At 42.6% G+C, this 25,219-nt stretch overlaps 2 protein-coding genes across 6 annotated transcripts in view; one reads left to right on the forward strand and one right to left on the reverse strand.

The window, feature by feature from the left end:
- Positions 1–963: 963 nt before the first annotated feature.
- marveld3 (MARVEL domain containing 3) lies at positions 964–5,210 on the forward strand. Of its 4 annotated transcripts, none has more exons than XM_061754547.1 (4): positions 964–1,463; positions 2,666–2,907; positions 3,642–3,739; positions 4,058–5,210. In XM_061754547.1, exons 1-4 carry the CDS (start codon positions 1,440–1,442, stop codon positions 4,666–4,668), a joined length of 975 nt encoding a protein of 324 aa, XP_061610531.1. In that variant the 5' UTR covers positions 964–1,439; the 3' UTR covers positions 4,669–5,210. The 4 variants fall into 4 exon arrangements, with proteins under 4 accessions (XP_061610531.1, XP_061610558.1, XP_061610548.1 ...); XM_061754574.1 differs by having other exon boundaries at positions 1,149–1,463; positions 2,539–2,907; XM_061754564.1 differs by having other exon boundaries at positions 1,150–1,395; positions 2,539–2,907.
- A 567-nt stretch (positions 5,211–5,777) lies between these two features.
- Positions 5,778–25,219, reverse strand: part of phlpp2 (PH domain and leucine rich repeat protein phosphatase 2) — a 39,386-nt gene continuing 19,944 nt past the window's right edge. For both annotated transcript variants that reach the window (XM_061754529.1, XM_061754536.1), the window contains 12 exons: positions 24,641–24,871; positions 22,315–22,517; positions 21,882–21,942; positions 21,687–21,782; positions 19,899–20,054; positions 18,582–18,782; positions 16,917–17,079; positions 16,712–16,842; positions 16,263–16,373; positions 15,411–15,605; positions 15,092–15,323; positions 5,778–13,578 (listed from right to left, as the gene is read on the reverse strand). In XM_061754529.1, the coding sequence (XP_061610513.1) occupies positions 12,289–13,578; positions 15,092–15,323; positions 15,411–15,605; positions 16,263–16,373; positions 16,712–16,842; positions 16,917–17,079; positions 18,582–18,782; positions 19,899–20,054; positions 21,687–21,782; positions 21,882–21,942; positions 22,315–22,517; positions 24,641–24,871 (3,070 nt within the window). In that variant the 3' untranslated portion in view covers positions 5,778–12,288. The remainder of the gene's footprint in view (positions 13,579–15,091; positions 15,324–15,410; positions 15,606–16,262; positions 16,374–16,711; positions 16,843–16,916; positions 17,080–18,581; positions 18,783–19,898; positions 20,055–21,686; positions 21,783–21,881; positions 21,943–22,314; positions 22,518–24,640; positions 24,872–25,219) is intronic.

Genomic DNA, 25,219 nt, shown 5'->3' on the forward strand with positions numbered 1-25,219 from the left:
ATCTGGGCTTCCCCGATTGGAATACAAATCAGATTTTGATTGCTGCCTTGAGATATGATGTACAAGTTTTCCAAGATTCGAGACGTTGTTCGGATGATTGGGCTGCTTTGATTTGCGAGCAGAAACGTGAGATACGAGCACGGCATGGTGGCTGTGAATTCAACTCACCTCAGAACAATTTGGCTTCGAGCTGTTTTTGACACTTTTTAAGTTTACTGTCAAGTTTAACACAAAACAAAGAATTGCATGCTGCATATTCCAAATAATAAGTCTTTGAATAAGTCACATCGCCATTGATGCTAATGCTATTGCATTGTAAAGTATTTATTTATACATAAATACATCATTTATTGTAAACCACAGTAACATTATGCACAGTTTGAACATTAACACTGTTCTTAAGCATAGAAAAGAAAAAAACGGCACTTAAATAATGATTCAATTAAAACCTACTGCACATAAAGGTTACATTTTTAAAAGTACTTAAGTCAATGTTAAAAAAGAACACAGTGCTTAAAGATTTAAATGTATTAGTGAAATGTATTGTACTGTACTTAAACGTTAAATACAATTGAACTATACTTTAAAAAAGTACTGCACTTGAACAGTAAAAAAGTAGTGCTTGAAAAGTGAAAAAGAAAATGCTGTACTTGATTAAAAACAGTTAACAGGCTTTATGTATAGCTACAAGCTTCATTATTAACTTCAAAAAATTTATAACATAAATGGTAAATATTTTTAAAATGATGGTGCCTAAATATTCCTCTAATTCTGAAATGACCCATATAATCAGATAATAATCTGATTCCCCGGCCATATTCTGTTGGTTATTTATGTATTTATTTATTTATTTGCGTCTTCGTTATTACTTTGAAGGCGTTTACAAGTCGGAAGCGGAAGCACTAACATAGTATCATGTAACCGCAAACTTTACATGGAATCTTGACCATGTGCGCCCTACTTGCTACACGTAACACCAACAATTCCTGATTTAATGACTCCAAATATGTTCATAAATTTATATGTTTTATTTTATCTTTTTAACCATTTTAGAACGTAACTGTTTCGACACTGAACGACAGCTCCCTTTGCCTCTAGCACATTTGTTCGATTTTCAAACACCTCGTGTGTGCTATATATTTTAGTATTTAAATTTTTAATGTTAAAAAAAAAGACTTTTTAATACTTGAGCACAACACAAATTGGGTATTTTTAACAGTTTTTGAATTTTTATTTGTGCGTACAAAGATAGTTGCAAATAAAGAGTGGGCGTGGCGTAGGACAGGTGAGCCGTCTAATCCGGAAGTAAGCGACACATCTCAGCGTTGTTGTGTTTGTTTCGTGTAAACTAAAAAAAAGGACACCGCCTGCAGTTTACTGTGCAGACAAACAAAGGTAGGAAACGTTTACACGGAGCTTTACGTTACTGAAGTTGACACATGGACACACATCTCTCAACTCGGGTAACTACAATTCCCACACACTGGACACTTCATTGTGTACACTTCCACAATCGAAAGAGCGTCAACACGCAAAATGCTGTCTTCACAAAAGAAATAATGCTTATTTGACACAAATATGGACAGCTTTGACGCTTGAGCATTTATTTGATACTAGATATCCATGCAGCTTAAGGTACGAGTGCGCTCTTTGTCCTCACTAGCAAGCCAGTTCAGCATAGTAGTTGAATAACTAGGGCCTACGAGTAGAACGACTGTGTCTTGCTAGTAATTTTCTTCCACTACTGTATGACATTTCGCTACACTAATATTACAACTTCTGCATACTAGTAGCACATCTACTGTATGAGTTACTTGCGACACAAAACTGTGCACTAGTTGACATCTGTATGCTACTATTATTATCAGTGAAGCAGTAGATGTTAACTGGAACAATTTCGTGAGGTTGTTAGAAGAAATAGTAGCACATATTTGTCAAATAGTGCACCGTTTTGCCTCACTAGTAACATGTAGTTGTCTTACTGGTACACTAAAGTTGTCCTACCAGTGAGGACAAAGAGCCTACTAGTACATGAATCTTAAGATGTATGTCCATGCACTAGTACACTATCATCGTCACTAATAAGATAATTCATTACACTAGTAGAAAAATTGTTTCTTACAAGTCAACCCCCCCCCCCCCCCCCCCCACTACTTTATAACATTTCTGCACAGCAGTAGGACAACTGTGGCATACTAGTAGAACAACCACAGCTTGTGATAGTAAGGCACAACTACTCGTGGAAATTTTAGTGCTAATAGTAGGGTTGAGCAGGTTACTAGTGTATGACACATTTCTACTAGTTGGGCGTAGTAGTGCTACCAGTGCAACCTATTAGTTTATTAGTAAGGTTTAATGGCATACTAGCTCATCCTAGCGTGCTGAACTGTCTTACTAGCGAGGAGAAAAAGCACCATCGGCTTTCCCTAACACCAGCTTACTGCAAACTACAGCCACAACAATACAAATTATGATATTATTCATCTTTGTAGAGGCATATTTATTGATGCAGCTCTTGTATTGGATGTGACTGTGCAGGTGTACCTGATGTTGTGAGTGCAATCTTGACCATCTCTCGATCTCCATGAAATGCCTTTGTGTCAGCTACTCAAATAGACGTTTTGCTCAAGAGGTTGCGCATTAGAATGTATGTCCTCAATTGAAGATGCCAGAGAGGGGCGGATACCAGCCGAGGAGTGATGCGTACGCGGATTACAAGAGCAGGGACAAGCGTTCGCCTCACAGCGCGGAGCACTTCGAAAAGCATCACGGCAGAGGTCGCGAAGAAAAGCCCAGAGTCGCTGACGGGAGAGCCTCTGCTGGTGACAGCAGGCCCAGACAAAGGGACATGACAAGTACCTCTCAGCCTGCATTCAGAGACCACCACCAACAAGGACCCTCAAGACCGTAAGCAACCTGATCCAATAACACACAGACTGTGAAGCAGTTGCCCTATCATAACACAAAACATCCAGAGAAGCTGTAAAATGATTCAAACCCTGGCCACTAGGGGTGAAACAATTCATCAAATAACCTGATTGTTTTAAAAAAAATAAAAAAATAAATAAAAGGTTGATTTAATATGGTCTACCACCGCTAGTTAGAACATATTTGAATGCCCCCGCAAGTGGTCTAGGATGGCTAGCCGCCAGTGCGCCTTCGCTCACTTTATTAAAAAAAATAACAGTAAGCTTGCAAAAACGTACGGTAATAAGCACATTCACGCACAAGCTTCTCTGGCCCCACAACTGATGCCCAGTCACTCAACACGCAGACGAGCTAACTAACGGTTAGCCACTTAACAGCCAGCAGCTAACAGGAGTCGAGCAACAGCCAACTGCACTCCCATTCGCTGACGCACACGTCACTCACAAGCCCAGGCCCCGCCTTTTACAGCCACACACGCTTAAAGTCACAGATACGATGATGTAGAACGTGAGGACGCCAAACCCAAAGTGGACAGAAATACTACCTACTTTGTTATGGTATTATGTGTTAGTTTTGTTGTTGAATAATGCAAAATCTGCTGCCGACTGGGAGCATTTCATTTTTTTACGTGTTGAATGGATATCTATATCTATATCCTAATGGTGTATGTATACCTTGTGTGGCAACATTTCTTCCATGTATATTCTGCACAGGTATGGAGAGTCTTCAGTGTATTACTCTGAGGATGATTATCACGAGCGGCAACCCAGAGAAGCTCTTTACAATCTCCGATACGTCCTCACCAGTCGAGGTAAGTTGTGTTGTGACTGTAAAAAAATTAGTTTTTTTAAATGTAACCACATGTTCTGTCATCATCTTGTAGCTTGGGCTTTGCTTACAGTGCATCCAAAAACTATTCCCGGCGCTTCCCTTTTTTACGCATTTTAAGTTAGAGTTAATGATCACTGTGAAGCGTCAAGGCAAAGATTTTGCTTTGACTTTTTTTTTTCCCAAATTCGGCAGGGTTGTTAACAACACTCTTTTCTGTGGTTGTTTTTTTTTTTTAGCCCAGTTTTGCAGTGTTCCGGCTCGGACTTTGTGTATATTTTGCTTCTCACGACTGTTCCAGGCCTTTGCCAGCTGATGGAGGTGTTTGTCAATCTTCTGATCATCATCTGCGCCGGCGTGCCTCACAGCAACAATGGCGGCTATCGCGACCTGGCCAGCCTGGGCGGCATCTACCACTACCACTTCGGGGGAGCCGGCGCCTTCCAAGGTGCCGAAGCGGAACGTGTGAAGGAACTGGACCAGTTGTTCCATGAGCTCAAGAGGCCTCCGTACGCCTTCGCCATGGCGTGCGCCGGGATAGTCATGATCTACGCCCTGGCTATGTTCGCCCTGGGTATTTTCCGAGTGCCTTACCGCTACCCGCCCGTGCTGCTGGGAGAAGCTCTGGTCAACCTGCTGGTTGGCTTGGGCTACGTCGCCGCATTGGCCTTCTTCTTCATCAAATTGCAGGAAAACTACAACAACTCCATCTGCCAGGAGAGGGAGCGCATGTACAAGAGCAAAGGTCACAAGGGCTTCGAGTGCCAGTTTCACGGCGCAGACATTGCCGGAGGCCTCTTCGGCGTGCTGGGCATCTTTGTGTTCATTTTCGGGGCCGTGTTGGCCGTCAGAGCTTTCCGCTCCGTGCGGGAGATGAAGAAGCAACAGACCAATCAGGATGACCGCTTTTGAGGATGGTTAGAGCGAAAGATAGACTGTTAAGGTATCAACATTAGAGTCGCACTGCTTTCATTGAATCTGTGAACCTTTTATACACTTTGAACTTCTGTCTAAAGTGTTTCCCCTGCTATTCGCAGTAGATAGGCCAAGCTCTGCCGCAAAAAAAGTGAGGTACTATGTCACCTTTTTTTTTTCCCCCCCCCCAATTGCTTTAGGATAATTTAGCATTGCTGAATCCGAAAATGACATCTGATTCTCTTGCTCAGGTCAGGTTTTTATGCCAAGTTGTTAACAGTTTATTCATCAAATGTGACAAACCTCGCTTACTGTAAATTACCTCCTCAACTCACGTCAACATAGTCCCTTGCCACCGAGATGCCAGACAAAAATACTTTTATAAGAAACAGAGCTTTGGCCTGAGCGCAGTAGCGAATATGCAGGGCAACACTGTACTGTGTCATTATTAGTTTTGTCTTTTCTATTTGCATTTTCATGTTGTTTACATACATGTATTGTCTGTTTCTTCATATATAGTAAACTACTATGAACCTATAGATTTTGATTCATTTTTCTTAGCTGAATGTACATATTTTACCCAATATTATTATTACTAATAAACCGCAGGCGTCTTTCGTTCTGGGTTTCACCAGCAGATTGCAGTTGTACTGTATTCAGCTTTTTAATGTAAATATAGAACATGTAACCTTTTTGTTTTTGAAAAGGGTTTATTTTCTGCACAATTTTCTGTATGTGGACAACTTGAAATGGACCCTTCTTCACGAATTCACATTTAGCAGCGTAATACAAAGGTCAAAATAATCAAAAGAAACCGACAACAATAGGATGTGGGTGGAAAATGATCATTAAATGTTTGGCAAACCAGACAAAATAAAAAAAAAGAAAGATTCAGTACAAAGTTTTATTGCTAATTAGCAGCATTTTAAATTACAAAAAAAAATGACCCCTCATAGCTCTCATTTTCACTTAGTCTTGCTCCGAAACAATCTTTAATTAGTAATCCTAAAATGAACAAACAGCAGCAGCAATTTGCATGCTACAATGCAAACCTAAAATGGTTCGATATGCTCCATTTTGTACAAATAAATGATTTTGTTTATACATATATATATATATATATATATGTATATTTCATGTTGATATTGAGGGCATGCTGTAAACATTAAATACAGTTATACAGTATTTAGCATCATCCTGTACTAGAATGAGACCCCATCATTCCAAATTCCATACTGGAGAGGGCAATATTCACTTGCATTGAAGTACAAAAATAAAAATTTGCTTCTTGGCGTCTAAAAATAATAATATTCAGGCCTTTTCTAGAAAAGAATGTACATAAAGGAACCTGGAGATTGAGCGATGGCTACTTTGATCACATGATCAACAACCGCAGTGTTTTGGATCATTTCCATTCACAATATTCACGACAACATGCTTACACTTACTGCACTGTGTACTGTATGTGCTTCGTTTGACACACAAAACACAGACGCTTTGCCACATAAAGACGTTAACACGTGCGTTTCTATTTTAATGCAACACGGGCATAATAAGAACACTACTGGACCCACTCCACTAAAGAATTAGAGGGAATATTGTCAGTAATGCACTGTACTGTACTCCACTACCCTGTGCTCTCTCATCCTGTGTCTACATGTACACTTGGCATACTATACAAATTTGTGGAACATTAGGATAGCGTGGATGGAAATGTGCAGACCAGGAGACGCACTTCAAATAAAATCATGGACTGTATATGAATATGTATTTATTTTTACGAGCAGATCTGTGCAACGCTGTCCAGGGTGAATGAGGAAGAACCCAAACGCGCACACACGTCTATTGCACATTCAATTCATCAGTCAAACACAGTCACTAAATTATTGAAGTTTGTGTATTTTCAAAAATGATACAATAATGCACATTCAGTGGACATGAAGCGTACTCACCCATTTTCCAATGACAATGACAGGTTTTTGTGATACATAAATTAAGAAAAAAAAAAGAAAAAAAAATCATTTCAAAACTCAAAACAAAGCACGGTGGTGGCTTAGCCTGGGTGGAGGGAATTATGAACAGTTCCAAATAGCAGTCAACATTTGCACAAAACCTTCAGGCTTCGGCTAAAAGGAAACCAAATGTCAGGAAAAGGCTACGAGAACATCAGAAATTTAAGTGGGGTTAATCAGAGGTACTTTAAATGCTGAACACCGACACATCCTTATATCCTTATAAGAGGGTTGGTTCTATGTTGTCTATTTTTACATCACCACCTGAAAAAAAAAATAATAATAATTTCCCCAATTGCATTGTACAGGCGGGCATTTGAACAGGGGTGTGTAGACTTTTTATATCCACTGCGCTTATATGAACCGTGTAAACTATAAGGAAGTGATTATTGTCTCGCAATACAGGTCTAAGAAAACATTTTAAATGTACTATTTATGCAATAGTGACTCCAGACTTTCAACTTCTGCCTAAAAACACATTATATATATTTTAATATTATAATAATATTTTTAATACTTTCAGTATGTTTTTAGAGTTGCACGTCCCTTTGCTAATATAGTAATTGTTTTTATTGTTGCGTCTGTAAGATGATTTTAGGTATCCTAAAAGGCGGCAAAAATATGCTGTTCGAGTTGTCCCGATCTGATCACGTAATTTTCCGCTGATCAGTATGAGATGAAGAAGATCGTCTTTTCTTCTTTTTTTTTAACAGAGCTGGCGTCATGCCGCAATCTGTGTGTCTGTTCTGCTCTGTACTGGGTGGCGTCTTTGTCCCCAAAACTTGTGTTCGAAATGGCCACGAGCTCAAAAAAAAGAAAAAGAGGCACGGAGTGAGATGTGGAAACGTGTCGCAGACAGTCAGCGGAAGCCGAAACCTACAACAAACTGTCTACAAAGCCGCACTGACCACAGGAGGGGGACTTTATGGCCAGACAGCTCGATAAGCAGCGTCGTCAGAGTTAAAAAAAAGCGACAGGTTAGCAAATGTGATGCATTTAAACGACTTACCTTCAAATGGAAGCCTAATGAGTGTGAATTATTTCAAGCAAGCAAGCAAACTTGGGGCCGACTGGTTGGATTTGATGAGGCAATTAATCAATAGTGCTGTTTGTAGATAAGCGGAGTCGAGCACACGACAGGGCTGCGTTGACTTAATAAGACATTCCTAGTTGTTGTTATTATCATTAATTGTCACTATTATTTGCAAAATGTCTCAATATTTGTAGCCAGGACTGGTGTATAGTGAAGCTACAACTTGAGCGGTATTTTTCCTCATATAGTCCACCAGGTCCCGTTTAGTTCACATAACAATTCAAATGGGAAAAATGATTCTAAGAGGAAAACTGTCAGGAAATAAATGTGCCTCAGTACTTATTCTGTAGGTTATATAGTCTCATTATAACTCAAGTACGCAAAGTTGATCACATTCTCACATGCTAAAGTCATTGCAAAGTGCTTTAGTACAACCCCAATTCCAATGAAGTTGGGACGTTGTGTTAAACATAAATAAAAACAGAATACAATGATTTTCAAATCATGTTCGACCTATATTTAATTGAATACACTACAAAGAAAAGATATTTAATGTGCAAACTGATAAACTTTATTGTTTTTAGCAAATAATCATTAACTTAGAATTTTATGGCTGCAACGTGTTCCAAAAAAGCTGGGACAGGGTCACGTTTACCACTGTGTTACATCACCTTTTCTTTTAACAACATTCAATAAACGTTTGGGAACTGAGGACACTAATTGTTGAAGCTTTGTAGGTGGAATTCTTTCCCATTCTTGCTTGATGTACACCTTAAGCTGTTCAACAGTTCGGGGTTTCCGTTGTCGTATTTCACACTTCATAATGCGCCACACATTTTCAATGGGAGACAGGTCTGAACTGCAGGCAGGCCAGTCTAGTATCCGCACTCTTTTACTACAAAGCCACGCTGTTGTAACACGTGCAGAATGTGGTTTGGCATTGTCTTGCTGAAATAAGCAGGGGCGTCCATGTAAAAGACATTGCTTGGATGGCAGCATACGTTTCTCCAAAACCTGTATGTACCTTTCAGCATTAATGGTGCCTTCACAGATGTGTACTTTACCCTTGCCATTGGCACTAACACAGCCCCATACCATCACAGATGCTGGCTTTTGAACTTTGCGACCATTAACGTCCGGATGGTTCTTTTCCTCTTTGGCCCGGAGGACACGACGTCCACAATTTCCAAAAACAATTTGAAATGTGGACTCGTCGGACCACAGAACACTTTTCCGCTTTGCATCAGTCCATCTTAGATGAGCTCGGGCCCAGAGAAGCCGGCGGCGTTTCTGGGTGTTGTTGATGAATGGCTTTTGCTTTGCATAGTAGACTTTCAAGTTGCACTTACGGATGTAGCGCCGAACTGTATTTACTGACATTGGTTTTCTGAAGTGTTCTTGAGCCCATGTGGTGATATCCTTTACACATTGATGTCGGTTTTTGACGCAGTGCCGCCTGAGGGATCGAAGGTCACGGGCATTCAATGTTGGTTTTCGGCCTCACCGCTTACATGCAGTGATTTCTCCAGATTCTCTGAACCTTTTGATGATATTATGGACCGTAGATGCTGAAATCCCTAAATTCCTTGCAATTCTACGTTACGGAACATTGTCCTTAAACTGTTCGACTATTTTCTCACACACTTGTTCACAAAGAGGTGAACCTCGCCTCATCTTTGCTTGTGAATGACTGAGCAATTCAGGGAAGCTCCTTTTCTACGCAATCATGGCACCCACCTGTTCCCAATGAGCCTGTTCACCTGTGGGATGTTCCAAACAGGTGTTTGATGAGCATCCCTCAACTTTCTCAGTCTTTTTTGCCACCTGTCCCAGCTTTTTTGGAACGTGTTGCAGCCACAAAATACAATAAAACAAACTGATAAACAATAAAGTTTAAATATAGGTTGAACATGATTTGCAAATCATTGTATTCCGTTTTGATTTGTGTTTAACACAACGTCCCAACTTCATTGGAATTGGGGTTGTAATTAGTGTTGAATCCATGAAGTTGACAAGTAACAGGAGAAAGACAATTAAGGCTTCAAAGACAATATGACAACATGAGTGGGATTCAATCGATGGCTCGTCTTCCTTTGAACAAATACTGAGCGGCAATGCTTTAAGGCTGAAAGGGAACACTGGAAAGTCAAACTATGGAATGCCACAACTGCACCACTATGCCAAAACAAGAAGTCTAATTGGCAATTGTGCAATTACCTGACTTTGGTCTTCTTAAAAAACACTTTCTCTTTTGGCACCAGGAACCAAGAGACATTGGCCTGTATTATGTTCACCTCACAATTAAAATAATGTAGCTGCGAAAAATAAAACATTGGAAAATATTGGCAGTATCAGACAGTGTTTACTGTTGCTATCTTACAGCAAATGCACTACAAGGGGAAATTACCACACACAAATTACCCCCACGTATTTGGGGTTCGTCATTCACAAATGCACCTATATTATGTTGAAGTAAATGAAATACCCTCATTTAGACAAAAGTAGTCCTTTGCTGCCATCTTGTGGCATTTCGTGGCTAAGGAACTATGTTGAAGTGGATTAAAGATCTTTTTTTGGCCAAAAGCTGTGCTTTGGCGTCATCTTGTGGCATCTTCGCGCCAAGGAACTATGCTGAAGTTAAGGAGTTTTATTTTAGACAAAAGTACACATCTATCGGTAGTTCTAAATCTTTTCGGGTCGGGGGAACAAGTACTTGTAGATTTTCGGTACTCATGGGGGATACAGATCGAGCCCTGCTGTAAAAAGCAAAACGTAGCGAGTAATTGACACCACAAGATGGCGGCAAAACACTTTTTTTCTAGTAAACTAGGTTATGGCCTGACGAAATGAGGTTCCTCCCCTCACCTCAAGATAGTTGCTTGGTCCCAAGATGCCACCAGATGGCGCAAAAGAGAAAAAAATTAGACATGGCTCTGTCCCGAGCCCAAAACAGCAAATAGGTCCCCCCCCCCCCCCCCCCCCCAAAAAAAAAAAAAAAAATCTGTGAATTTGCGAATACCGAACTATGAATATGCAGGGCTCACTCTAATCCCAAATATCATCTGGGAAAGTGAAAAATGTCCAAGCTCCGACTGAATTTGCGTGGAGGGACATGAATTGAGTTTCCGTTGTCGTATTTATTATATCGCATTTGTCATGAGCTGAGATATTTCATATCACACAACACAGTAAACACTGAATATGTGCTTCAAAATGCCATTATGACATTTACATCAAGCGACAATAATCGACTTATTTTTCTGTTTAGTTTAATGGAAATCGGATCGCACAACACCACAGACCGTGGTGCCTTGTCGGCTTTGCACAGTTAAATGACTTCATTACATTTTGACATCTAGTCAATGTGCATTGCTATGAAAACCTTTTCTTTCCCTCGATATCTTGTTAGACGTATCACGATGGGTGGAATTCTTTCTCGAGAGAAGATTCTAAACATCTTTTGTGGGATTGTTTAAAAGTAACTTTTTTTTGAAGGGCAGTTATCTATTGATCATCTTTAAAGTCAAAATCTATTAAGAGTACTAGTATTTTTTACCATACTAGTGCAATAATAATAAGTAGTACTATTTAAAGTCGTAGTTGTCATATTCAAAGAGATTCTTGGCAGCTTCCGTGTCTGTGTATATTTATCTGAGACTGACATTTGCATTATGCTTGCATATAATTGAAGAGTGATGCCAACTCGGACTTGTTCTGGCTCACAAGCAAAAAGTCCCGTGGCCCTAAAGGGGAAAGTCAAAGCTGGACTGGACCCAGGTCCACGGCTTTGACCATCCAGGGATGGTAAAAATGGAGGCCATTTGTGACGGAGAATTAGGGCCGCACTGAACAAAAACAAATTCGAAAATGAGAAAAAAAGAAGTAAAATTTCTGTACACTATTAGTAATAATTTTCCTTTAAATATAGTTAACTGATCTTGACTTATATTGGATTGATTTTAGCATGTTTAATAAACAAAAAGGTGAAGAATATCAAAGTAACCCCTTCATTCTTCAGTTTAGACACCCCTGGGTTTAGAAGGTGCAAATGCTTGACTCATCCTGAGCTTTGGCAACCCACACAATCAACCATCATAATCCCACGACGGAAACACAAGACAAACCAGCGTCTACTGTTCCAAAACCGTATTATGGCGAATTTAAAACTGAAGCTTGATGGGAGCGGGGCTATGAGACTGAATGGCATTCAGAATGTTCCTTTCCTTTTATAAGCTACAGGAGGAGGACGATTAGCTGTGTCAAGCTTTATTGTTCTTCCTTCAGGTGTAAGAATCTCTACTCTAAAACAGCCGCGTAGCCTGGGAACTCTGAGGCTGAGTCGTCTGCCGTAGGCACTTTTACTACAAGAATATAACCTGCACTGAGCACATTCCTGCACAATTCCAAAGTGAGATTTTCCAAGGAAAAGGATACGCTCGGTGACGTTTGAACACACAATTTTAGCCTTGAGTCACAAAGTGGAGTCCCCCTTTAAACTCACAATAATCGCCTCGACTTCCCTGGGGTGGCACGATAACAGCTTGGCAGCCAAGTTGTGCTGTGTTCCCCCTTTCAGAGGGCAGTATCATAGACCTCAGGCTTTATGATTGGGATCACTCCAGGACCTGGCGCCAGGCTCGGGGTAAAGGGAGGAGGAGGGTGGGATTGATCCCATCCTGCGTCTTTTAATGAAGGGGGTGTGGATGGTGCAGAGGGGCCTGAGACGAGAGGGCTCTGACCTTTTAACTGCTCCCGTACTTCCTGCTCCAGACAAGGGGGCACAATCAGCTGGTCTTCGGGGTCCTGCTGTGCGGGCGCCGTGAAATACCCGGACTTCTTCTTAGGTGCCTCCAGGGCCACCTCGATGAGATTGTGACTGTCCTCGGGGGCCACCACGGAACCGTTAGACGGCTTCTTCCCAAACAGGCACGAAGCCGAAGGTGATTTCTTCAAGTCTGCGATCTCTCTTCCACAAACAGCCAGCAGGCAGCCGTTTGTTGCGGAGACCACCACGCTGTTCTGTCTGCGCACCTTGCCATTAGGATAATCGGAGCCTCCCTTTTCAAAGTCCAAGTCCTTCAGGCTCTCGGAGGGCCCTGAGCGCAGCTGGAAAGCGCAGCAGTGGATGTCCACCTCCACTTCTAACTTGCTGCCATTGGAGATGACGCCCTGCAGTGGAGTCTCATCATCGCTGTCCAAGCCGTTGTCAGAGTGGTTGCTAGAGAAAGTGGCAGAGGAAGGTTGCCGCTGGAACAGGCCCATGTGGCTCCCTAGCCCGACCGAGCCCGGGACCATAATGCCGCACAGTGTCGTACCGGGGTGCAGGCTACAACGTCTCTCAGGGCGTGGCGCAGCTCCTGAGTTCGGGTGCTCATCCGAGCCAGTGGAGCCCGCCTCGCTGCCCACCTCCGACGCTGACGTCTCACTGTTGAATTCAGAGACGACGCCGCTGGTGGATGACAGGGTGGCTGAGTCGCTAGGGGCTGGCGTCGTAGACACAGGGAAAGAGACATGAGGAAGACCCCGGGGTTCAGTAGTGTAGACCGGTGGCTCGCAGGTGCAGCTGTCCTCTGCAATGTTCAAGGCCATCACCACAGCGCCAATGTTGTCCTTACAGCCGTAGCTCTGGGCCAGCGTGCAAAGCTTCTTGGCGGCGGCGCGCGGATCCCGCACGGCCTGAACTGTGCGCACAGCCTCCTGGTAAGACACGCGCTCAAAGAGCGCGCGATTCCCCAGGATAAGAAAGTCATCCTGGGATGAGAGCGGCTCGGTGTGCACCCAGGGCTTCGGAAGCACCCAGGGAGACAGATAAGAGCAACCCAGCAGGCGGGAGCAGCATGTCACACCGCTCACTTTGTTATCCTACAAAACAGAAAATTCCTCAGGGTAAGGCATGTGTGACTGTGAATATCCAGCCAAATATCAAAGATACTGTAGATCAAACATTTTCATTCAGAGCTAAACACACTGGCAAGAAGACTGCATTGCAGGAAAAGCTCTCACCGTCTAGTATGTTTTGATTTATTGTCTGTGTAAATGATCAGTCTTCCAGGTCATGGTAACCCGCAAATGTTGAATCCAGGCAACTGGACTTTTTTTCTTTGTTGAAGACGTTTCACCGATACTCCGAAAGGCTTCTTCAGCCCTACGTTTGCATAAACAGCCTCGCTTAGTTTGGCTATGCGTTGAATTGCAGTGAGGAGTGCAGTGATCTCTAAATTGGAAAGACTAAATAGCCTTTGCACAGGCACATGGCATAACATCGGCAACCAGCTTCTTTGGCTCCAGAGTCCGTGGTTTGTTTGCATCTTAAGAAGAGGGGACATTACTTTGAATACAACGACGTCCACCAGGCCACAACAATAATGCCCTGTAGCACTGGCGTCAAACTCAAGGCCCGGGGGCCAAATCTGGCCCGCCAAGTCATTTTATGTGGCCCGTGAGAGAAAATCATCTTTGTCAACTTCCATGATTCTTGCACAAATTCTCATATATAATAAACAGTATTGTAGAGATATTGCTAGCATTTTCTGTTTACAGTAACTTGAACAATATTTGAACAAACTATTATCCTTGACTTCTGATTTCAAAACTAGGTATCCATCAATTTGTTGCGCGTATGTAATAACAGTATGAGGTGATTAAACATTTATATGCCCGTGACAAAAATTAGTTTAACACACCTGCCCTATAGTGAGGACCCCGCCACCAAGGCAGAAATAGGGAGACCCCACACATAGAATGTTTTAACTGAAGAAGCCTTTTGGACTAAAGGGGAAACATCTTCAACAAACAAAAAAAGTCCAGTGGCCTCGATTCAACCTTTGCGAATTACCATGACCTGAAAGACTACGAATCTACACAGACAATAAATGAAAACATACCAGACAAAAAAAGTCAAACAACCCTGGGTTGTACAATTTCAAATCGCACATTCAAAACACTGTTTTTATGGTTTACAACTACCCATTAGGCCTCGCAGTACTCTTTCGTCACTCATCCTCTAAGTTAGGACTGAGTGTTTTTTTTTTTCTTACATTTTACTTCAATTAGTGGTTAACTTGTTTTTACACTTGGATGTTAGAATTGGAACAGGATGTAGAATACATAATAGAACAAATATAATAATCTAGAACAGCATAGACAGTTCAACAGAATTGCTCGGATTTGTTTTCCTGGTCACATCAGACATTTGCATGCAGCTACTTGTTTTTAGTTAGTTAATGGTCAAACGGCTTTCCGTAGACTCAGTAATGTGCCGGGCACACCGACTAGGCTGTTTGAATGGCAAACCAGAAGTCGGACAAACACAAATTAGGGAAATGTCTCCAAAAACAGCCTAATGCAGATTCTCCCGTTAGTATCGGAGTATTACCTCCGTAATGATGGCTTTGCTGAGTTTAACTCTCTCCATCTCCTCAGTGCAGTTCTCCAAGCTGTACACCTTTGAGAGGGATACGGGTCGGCCGTCCCGACACAGCACCGCCTGGCAGGTCCCCACGTTGGCCACGGTCACACTGAGGTAGCCTCCCGGCTCTGAGGACTCATGGTGGATGTAACACAGCAAGGCAGAGGCACCCAATTTCTGGCCGGCCATACCTAGTTTCCTGTTCCGTTGGCCAAAGACAATCATGGTCAGAGACACACAAACTTGCCAGAAAAAGTGAGAACTATTGTGGGAGAATTTCACCAACCTGTGTGAGGTTAGGAATGTATTGCTCATGTACACGCTGTCAATACTGGAATGTTGCACTTCCTCGCACAGCACGTCACCCATGGTGCACTGCAGCAGCCGAGGCACTTCCTCATTGCGGTCCCCATCGAAAATACCGTAGCACGCTTCAACGCTGTCACCGAGGCGGTCGATGGCCAGCACGGACACACACAACCTGTTGCAAACGTGACAGCTGCATTCAATAGTTCACTCCAAATACATTTGTGATTAATGTCTAGAGTCCAGCACATACAGATTTAGGTCATTTGCAAATGTGAGCAGAAGCTATGAATTTTTCAAAGGCCAGTAATGACCTGAATACCAGTGATTCCCGACCACTGTAATGTCAGAAGCCCTTTTCTGTTCCCATTGCATAAACCGTACACTGGGGCCATCCTTAAACTGTTCCCAACGAGAGAAATGTCCCAAATGACTCGGTAAAACGAAGGACTAAGATAGAAGAGGCCTAGTCGAACTGCACGCGATTGGCTGATGACCAGTCCAGGGTGTACCCTGCCTCTCATCCCAAAATCAGCTGGGCCTCAGGTCACCCGCGACCCTCATGGGGACCAGCGCTATAGCAAATGGATGGCTGGGCTAACTCCTGATTGATTCATGAATTGGTGTGTACAAATATTGTTGTCCGTATACTGTATCCAGACGCACAAAGGTGGTTTTAAAAAGCTGAGAGAGGGAATATACTTTTTGCATTAATAGTGAGGACTCAATTGATTACTTTATTCAGCTGGATATTCTAATTTGGATAGACAGTCAGCAGTTACGTACGGTATAATTGTCTCACATAACCAAAGCAGTGAGGTGAAAAACTCACTTGTTCCTTTGGCCGCTCATTTCAGAGTAGCCATGGCTCCAGGGAGCGGAGGCGTTTTGCGAGTCTGCTGTTGTGGTCGACTTCTGGTCCAATTTCAATGTGGTGATGTGACTTAAAGCGGGAGATAAAATACAGTAGGCGCTAGTCATCCTTTCATCACCAGAAATAGAGCTGAAGTAGTAGCATGCAAAGGGTCTGGGCATACAAATGTTTATATTTACTGTATGTTTGAATATGATATCTTTCCATTAAATTACACTCAACTCCCTGTTAATTCTCATGCAAAGTTTCTAATTTGGAAATTTCCCAAATTCAGCCAGTTAACTTCTCAAGGAAATTCACCGGAAACTTTCAATAATTTTTACATCCCTTTAAGACCCTCGTCACATCCAGGATATGAAGGCAAGGTGCAAAAGAAGGTTCCAGTGAGTTTTGGGGGGAGGGCTCACCTGAAGAGATTAAGAGTTTTGTGTTCCAGCATCAGGCTGCCATTGCCTGTCAAGTCCAGCTCCTGGAGGCTGGGCGGCAGCGATTCGGGCAGTTGGATCTCAGTCAACTCGTTACAGCTCAGATCCACAAGCTGGAAATATACAACATGACAAATGTGTCATGTGATGTTCCCAGAAAAAAGAAAATCCCTACAAGCTTTCTGACCTTGATTTCAGGAAGGTTGAGGATCTCCGGGAAGACGGTAATGTGATTGGAGTGCGCTATGAGGGTGTGCAGTCTCTTGCAGCTGGACACCGTAGAGGGGATGCTCTTCAGTTTGTTGCCACTTAGATTGAGCTCCTCAAGCAGCTCCAGCTTACTCAGTTTACTAAAAACAAACAAACAAATATCCATTTAGACTGGAAACACAGGGAACAATCCTTCTCAAGGTAAACATTTTATGAAGAGCAAGATGAGTCATACACTCTCCGCATCCGAAAAGTTAAGTTGCTTTAATAGTTCTGACTGTTCAATCAAGAAGTGTCGATTTCTCCTCAGGCGAGCCGTATCGTATTAAAAGTACATGAACATACCTCAAGCAAGCCTGAAACAAACGTCCTCTCCTGTCCTGAGCACCGGTGACCACCCACACACGTTTTTCCCCAGTTTGTACTTATAATACCATCGGCGCTCCACTCTTGTTGTCGTCGCCACGGTAACGAGTGTAGCCAGTCGCATTTGACTTGACAAGATAAAGCCCAATGATCGTAAAAAACGGGATGCGGTGGTATCGGAATACAAGATTTTATTGCAGTAGTCTGACGTTGTGCAATTGTGAAACAGCTAATTTGTAGTTGTAGTTTGACGTCATTGATCGGATCGGCGAATTATGACATTAAAGCCGATCCGCCGATCAGCATAAAATGCTAAATATCGGCCGATAACGATCAGCCCGATAAAATCGGTGTAAAGTCTAATATGTGCCCTGCGACAGACTGGCGACCAGTTCAGGGTGTAGTCCGCCTTTCGCCCGAAGTCAGCTGGGATAGGCTCCAGCGACCCGCGACCCTAACCGGGATAAGCGGTGTTGAAAATGGATGGATGGTTGTATTAAACATCCTGTATTTTGGCTCTTTAGACTCTCGAACATGGACTTAGGATAAAAGTGTCAATTTCATTTTTAAAAAAACACCTTGGTTTTGTCATACGAGTGTTCAGAAAAGGCTTCTCTGACAGCGACTTCTGTTTGACCCAGTTTTGTATCCGCTTTGTCCATATTTGGCTAAGACCGCCCCCTTTCCTCTGATTGGTTGCCTCCGTGTCGAAGACCCACTTGTGAGAGCACACGTGTTTGTTATGGTGACAGCGCTGGCTCGAGAGCGGAAAGACAAGGCCGAAATCTTGGCTAGTGACATAGATAAGCTCAGGAAATTTTAATGACCTGATTTCAGGCATCTTGGCAGAAAAACGTCTGGAACTCAGGAAGGCGTGGACAATTTTAATTCATATTTCACGTTTACTGAGGCACCTGTCCTGTTCTATCTTGTCCCAAAACAAACAAACAAACAAACAAACAAAAAAATAAGATACTGGCGGCAAGTTCCGCCGTTGGCCGACTCGGTTCCGCTAAGCGGGAGTGCGCGTCTTCCTTGGCCTCAACCCCGAACTGCGCTGGAAACACAAACCACATGGGCCACAGGAACCTTTTGCTACCAGGAACTCCAAGTTCCTGCGCTAATTGGTGGAAAAGCCCCGTATAGTGGTACTAGTAGAGCAAAGTACTTTTTGAGGTGGTACTTGGTGTAAAAAGTTTGAGGACCACTGCATTTGACTGTGCAGCGTGGCTGGTATGTGTAAACCAAAGAGGATTTAACGCTGTTGTTACCACACCTGGCAGGGAATGAGAGCAGCCGGTTGTAGCCCATGTGCAGGACCCTCAGGTTGTGGTGTCCAACCAGCAGAGCACCGCAGTTTTCATTGAGGTTGTTCCCGGTCAGGTAGAGCTCCTGCAGCGTGCTTAGGCTGTCATCTGATTGGCCGCTGGGAGGAATACTTTCCAGGTTATTGGCTGACGCATTTAAATGTTTGAGGCTGTGAAGGGGACGGGGGGGGTGGGGGGGGGCAAATCAATGTAACACACACATTAGTTTTCTTATACACATCCTGGGCACCTTATCAGATAGAGGCACAACCACACAATCTAATAACAGTAGTATTAATTTAACAACAAGCAGCTAAATTGAGAGGCTATTCAAAGCATTTGAATTCAAATGAATCCATTTTGTATATTGATTAGTTGCTTTCTAAAATGCTCTGGTGTTGATTCATTTCATTTATGACTGGAGAATATGATTGTACTTTAGGAGAAGTTGGCTCACACATAATACATAAAAATTAAATGGGGGAAAAAAATGTTATGAGGTTCTTCTATAATTCTCTTTTTCTATAAATTGACTTTTTAATGGCTTGTATACAAAAGTTTGGTGTCTGGCGCGTCCCTTCACCGATCAAGTGTGAAATTAAACAACCAAGTAATTCGTTTGTTACCTGCCAATTTCTGAAAATGTGCCCTTCTGAATGATATTTGTGCGTATTTCTGTTGCTGCATGTGTCACATATACACGGATCCACACACTAATTGACAAGTGTGTGAAGTGCTGCCTTCACAGGTGAAAATTATTTTGTTATTTTTGTATTTTACAACCTCGTTTCTATTTTCATGAATTAACCTCATAAGTCAAGCTAAGTGCCACTAATTGCATGCCGACGTACCGCATAAAATGGCATATTTGCTGGAAGATTCCAAACATTTGTGATACTTTGTTTCCACACTGACCTGTTTTCTGCCTGCCTCTTGACTGTAGCAGTTCCCTATTGTAAGAACATCATTTAGAAAACAGCCCAAGAGGGCGATCATGCATAGCGAATCCGCTATGATTACGTCTCAGCATTTGAGACCCAAAAGTCCATTAGAGCGCTAATGGGTGTTAAGTGATTTAGCTCACAGGAAACAGACGGCTGCATCTAGCTCACATTGCAGTTTCGTACATTGATTGAGACCGCAACCCTTTCCTACGCACAAGCCAAACAATGGGAAATGAAACATTAGTTGTCACTTCAGACCAAGCTGGGTACAAACCAAGAAACCAAAAAGATGGCACGCAGTCATGAATAGAAGAAGGATTTAAAGAGATTAGTGGGACTAACTTTAAGGCCTTGAAGAAGAGACTCTCCGGGAGCTCTCCTAGCTTGTTGTGCTGGAGGTCCAGAACTTCCAGGGGGACGTGGTCCAGCAGCTCAGGCACTCTCTGCAAGCGATTGTTCCCCGCCAGAAGCTTCCTCAAACTCAAGCTGTTGAGCAACCTGTTAGAGGCCAAGGAGAGACATCACAAACGATACATCCACATGCAGACGGGACCACGCATGAAGGCGTAAAGCTAGTTGATACATACTATATAAGAAAGCGATCTACGACCAAGCAATGAACCCCCGCATACTCGCAGTGCGCCAATCAAAATTTCACCCATTTGTAGATTTTGAGGGAACCTATCCCACATTATTCGCTGAAAAACTCAGGTGAAGTATTGCTTTGGCGATATCTCATGGCATCTTGGTGCCAAGGAACTATGTTGAAGTTGAGTTGAGGAGCTTCATTTAGACACAAGTAGTCCTTACCATAGCTCACCATATTGTGGCAATTTGGTGACAAGGAACTATATTGAAGTGCGTTGGAGACATTAATTTAGGAAAGGTAGTGCTTTGCAGCCACCTTGCGGCAATTTGGTCACGAGGAACTATGTTGAAGTGAATTGAAGACATAAATTAGGCGAAAGTAATGCTTTGAGATTTGCTGTTATCAATTCCCCTTGTCCATGTCTCTCCTCCATAAAGTCCCACCGAGACTTGGTCCTCATCCGAGGATGAAATGGCCGTTTTAAAATAGTTCCTTGGCACCCCAGATGCCACAAGATGGTGGAAAAGCACTATTTTTTTCATATAAATAAAGCTCCTCAACTCACTTCAACATCCTTCCTTTGCACCAAAATGGCAGCAAAGCACTGTTTTTATCTAAATGAAGCGCAACTTACTGCATCATAGTTCCTTGGCACTGATATTCCACAAGATGGCAGCAAAATCACTACTTTTGTCTAAATGAAGCCGCTCAACTCACTTCAACATAGTTCTTTGGCACCAAGATCCCACAAGCTGATGGCACAGCACTACTTTTGTCGAAATGAAGCTCTTGAACTCGCTTCAGCAGAGTGCCTTGGCAACAAGACGCCACAAGATGGCGCAAAAGGAACACTTTCATTGCTTTTTGTACTTGTTTTTCAGTGAGTAATGAAGTACAGGCTCCAAAAAAAATGGTGAATAAGCAAATTAACAGCTGTATTGTATTTTCATCAGATCATCTGAATGCTGTTTTTTAACCATCCTGTTATTTTTTAGTGGTAACAGCAGTACGCGTGTCTGCTTTTTCCGCATCTTCAAATCAAAACAAGGAAGTGAGCTGCTGACGTATTTGTGGTGTTTAGTGTAAAATAAAATAAAATAAAATACACCCTGAAGGCACTGACTTTTGTCTACCAAGAACCGTATCTCAGTGGTCGATATCACAACAAAAGAGTGCCAAAAATGTCCGGTGTGATTCAGTTGCATACTCGAACCAAACTGTGGAAAATAGTAAAAATTGGTTGTCACCAACAATCACATGCCAAAATGAACAAAAAAATGAATAAAAATGTTGGATGTCCTCCATTGTTCCTTTTTATTTCCTACAGTATGTGTCATGTTCCTAGGGTGTCACACTATTTTCATAGCTGATTCAACTAATGCCAAAACACTTTGAAATGGAAACTTGGCTTTGCATCGGAGATGACTACAGAGTATGCGGATAGCATGTCTGCCTCAGTGTCAGAGCTTCCAGGTTCGAATCTTGGCTGGGACCTTTTTGTGTGAAGTTTGTAGATTGTTCACTGAAGTGCTAACACTAACCTGGATGGAAGCTCAGTCAGGAGGTTGTGGGTGACATCCAGCAGCTCCACTTTTCTGCAGTCACACACCCAGTCTGGTAGGTCCTCCAGAAGGTTCCTGTCTCAACACACATCGACACACAAACACTCACCTTGGTATAGTACATTAAATATAATAAATAAACATTGGGTCACATTTCGCCAAGCCAGAACTCACTGGGATAAATCCAAGTGTGTCAGTTGGTTTGGGACTGGGTAAACGCTGACTGCGCTAAGGCCTGTGGACAGATGGAGGCGGCAGTCAGCACACTACCGTGACATACATTTATTTACAAACGAGGTTCACTCACGCCGCCGCTTGAATGAAGTGAAAATGAAAAGTAGAGTGACATGGGGACAGTCAAACACGCGAATACAAAATGAAACCACTCACATGGAGCATGGAGGAGGCTCTAACACTGAACACACCGCATGGTAAATGGCCAACCGGAGTTGGAGTCACGGCTCCTGATGTCGCTCACTAGACCACGCCCCTTAAAGGCACAGGTCAACTCACGAATACTACTATGTGCGTGTCTCACATTTCGGCTTTATTAAACTATATATATATATACATATATATATATATATATACACACAATATGACTCACGGTTGCTGCCGGCGTGAAGCTTGTGCAGCGCAAGGCCGCCAACCGTCAGCGCCCTCAACTGGTTACGTTGGCAGTGGAGAGTCTCCAGGCTGCAGATGGAAGTGAGGTCCAGTGAGTCTAAACAGTTGTCCCTCAGGTCTAGGTGGGTCAGCAGGGTCACTGCCTCTGGAGACTCACTTTTCACACAGCGTAGTCCATTTAGCCTTCATGGCGCAGCAAACACAACGAAGGTTAAACTGGAACTATGGATGAACATTTGACTACATTTGTTGCATGCACAGTTTGTCCATCATTCAAAAACAAAGAAGAGTGACTGGAAGCTGTTGTAATTGTTACTTTTCGCGGAGGACAAAGAAAATATGGAAGCATTGTGATATTGTCTGTCTACATGTGTTGCTACGGCATTTGTGGCTACCCACAGGCTATCCGTTAGCATTGTCTATGGCATTTTCCATGATGAGCTAACATGAAGCTAGCGGGCCATTCTGAAGGCAAAGTTGTTGGGTTGTTTTAAATACACAATGTGTAATTCTCTTTGTTTTATGTTTACGGGAAACATCAACTGGTAGTGGCAACAAACAGCTTGAAGCCTCTTTTTTAAAGATTTGTTCGCTATCTGCCCAACTGCTCCTCGGTGTGAAGTGAGTTGAGTTCACTGTCACCATACTGCACTTGTATCTCAAGCTCGCATGTCAAAGCGAGAAATTGAGTTGAGTTATTGGCCGGCCGAAGGCGGGGTCGAGTGGTAGGTGGAAATATGGGCAAGGAAAAAAAATTAAAAAAAATAAAAAAATCAATGATCGACGAACGGCCATTCTTCAACAGGCAGCACTGAGCCAACAAATACAAGAAAGTGCAGTTCTAGAAGATCTGAGGTGCGAAGAGGGAATAAAACTGTCAGTCAATCATTAGAAGGAGCAATAAATCGAAGCAGGAATGAAGAACTTGCTGAGAGGTTAGGAATAAATGTATCTTTCTGGGAATAAATTTATCTTTCTGGGATTACCGACGTAAGAACCAGATCCCGCATCACACATCAGCTCTACGCAAGCTCATCAGATCCAATCAAGTGTTGCATTAAAGGAATCTTCTTTACAAAGATATCAATGCTTTCTCATAAAAGTATCAATTTAACAGTACAGCAACTACTTTAATATTACATCACTCACTTGCGTGAGACATGGCAACTGACCCAGTTCAAAAATACTGTACATATGCCTGTGAGTATTGTTATATTGTCTGTCTACATGTGTTGCTCCACTGTTTGTGTAGAAAAACAAATCCCTTAGGTTTTATAACACTGCAACAGCAATGCTATTGGTTAGTCCCTGTATGGCGTTGTGCATTGGCAGTTAACAGACTTTACCAAGGCAAAGCTGTTTTTTTTTTTTTTTTTTTTTTTAAACACACGATGTGTATTTTGCTCAGTTTTATGTTTAGTTTGACAGTAAACATTAATTGGGAGTGACAATAAACAGCCTGAAGCCTGTTTTTGAAGATGTGTTCACTATCGGCCATATTGCTGCTTGTTATGACGTGAGCTGAGTTGATTCCAACGCCACCATACAGCACTGCTCATATTTCAAATTTCTGCCTGCAATTCAAAGAAAAATAAATAAATAAATCATCCCAACGACGGCTCGTAACTGGAAAAGTCAGGTCATTCGTATCGCAAGGCATCTCCATTACATCATTACAAATGTGGAAACAAATACGTAAAAATAATTCTTACTAGATATGAAAATGACAATTAAACATTCATTTCACACACGAATAAAGTGTCAGTCACAAATGAGCAATGTTTTGATCACTGTTTGCTGGTTTGCTGGAGCCGTTAGTTAGTTAGTAAGTAATTACACATTCATTACATAACAATTTCCATTTAAACTTGGTGGTAGAGGGTGGTGCATGGGCCAAGAAATAACCCATTCAATTTTAGTGCAGATCCAGGTGTAGTAGGTGAGCTGTTCGAGTCAGCTATCATTGGGGCCTTCAGATCTTGAGCGTCATTGGGAAAAAAAGCTTGCTTTGTGTGACAGTTGGCATCCAGTCTCTCACGTACATTGCTGCCACCGACTGGACTGGAGTGTAGTGTAGCTGAATATCCCTAACTTATTGCGAGTAGTGTACCATTCTGATGCAGCTTTTGCTTCGGATGGCATTCGAAAAACACGTACCTAACGAAGCAGCTCGTTAGTGGAGTTTAGCTCCATCTTTGTAATGCGCGTTGCTGCCACCGACAGTACTGGAGTGGAACATTATCCTAAAATGAGCAGCTCTTGTATTGGCTTGTACTGGTACTGAAGAAAGGCGGAGAGGTGTTTACCTGAGGTCGATGTGTTTCAGGTGGCTCATGCTGAGCAGAGCACACACCTCCAAACACACCACTTGGTTCCCAGCCATGGACAACTTGTCCACTGCACCCAGTCTCTCCAGCACAGCGGGTATATGATTGAAGTCGTTGAAGGATAGGCCGAGACTGCTGAGCTGGGACAGTCCACCCAGCTCATTGGGTAGGGAGCTCAGGTGGTTTCCATCCAGAGACAGCGTTTGGAGGCTAAAGGACGGGCAAGGGAACCGAAGGAAGAGGGATCAGAGAGGTTCAACTTTAACTTGTGCTCAAAGAGGAAAAGAGATGTTGTAAACGGGCTCACACGCGCACACAACAACAAAATGTGTCGGCTGAGACTGAACTACTGTACGAGAACTAGTGTTGTATCTCAAAACATAACATTGTGGAGCGGTCACATGAGAGTCTACCAGCACACTAGTAATCGCAGTAAAAGACTTCTCCACTTGTTTAAAACATGTGGTAAGACTACATACTTGAACTCATCGGACAGACTGTTTTACGTGGCCTGGTAAGTGCTGCTGTTTTGGTTAACAACATACAGTGGCTGGAAAA

This window comes from Phyllopteryx taeniolatus, chromosome 2 (genome assembly GCF_024500385.1).
Source record: "Phyllopteryx taeniolatus isolate TA_2022b chromosome 2, UOR_Ptae_1.2, whole genome shotgun sequence".
NCBI classification, from domain to species: Eukaryota; Metazoa; Chordata; class Actinopteri; order Syngnathiformes; family Syngnathidae; genus Phyllopteryx; species Phyllopteryx taeniolatus.

Bases quoted from the DNA above. Each gene is read 5' to 3' on its own strand.
- marveld3 (XM_061754547.1), top strand. From the start codon at position 1,440: ATGGACACACATCTCTCAACTCGG. The intron at 2,908-3,641 runs GTAAGCAACCTG...TATTCTGCACAG, and splicing joins CAACAAGGACCCTCAAGACC to GTATGGAGAGTCTTCAGTGT. The intron at 3,740-4,057 runs GTAAGTTGTGTT...CGACTGTTCCAG, and splicing joins ATACGTCCTCACCAGTCGAG to GCCTTTGCCAGCTGATGGAG.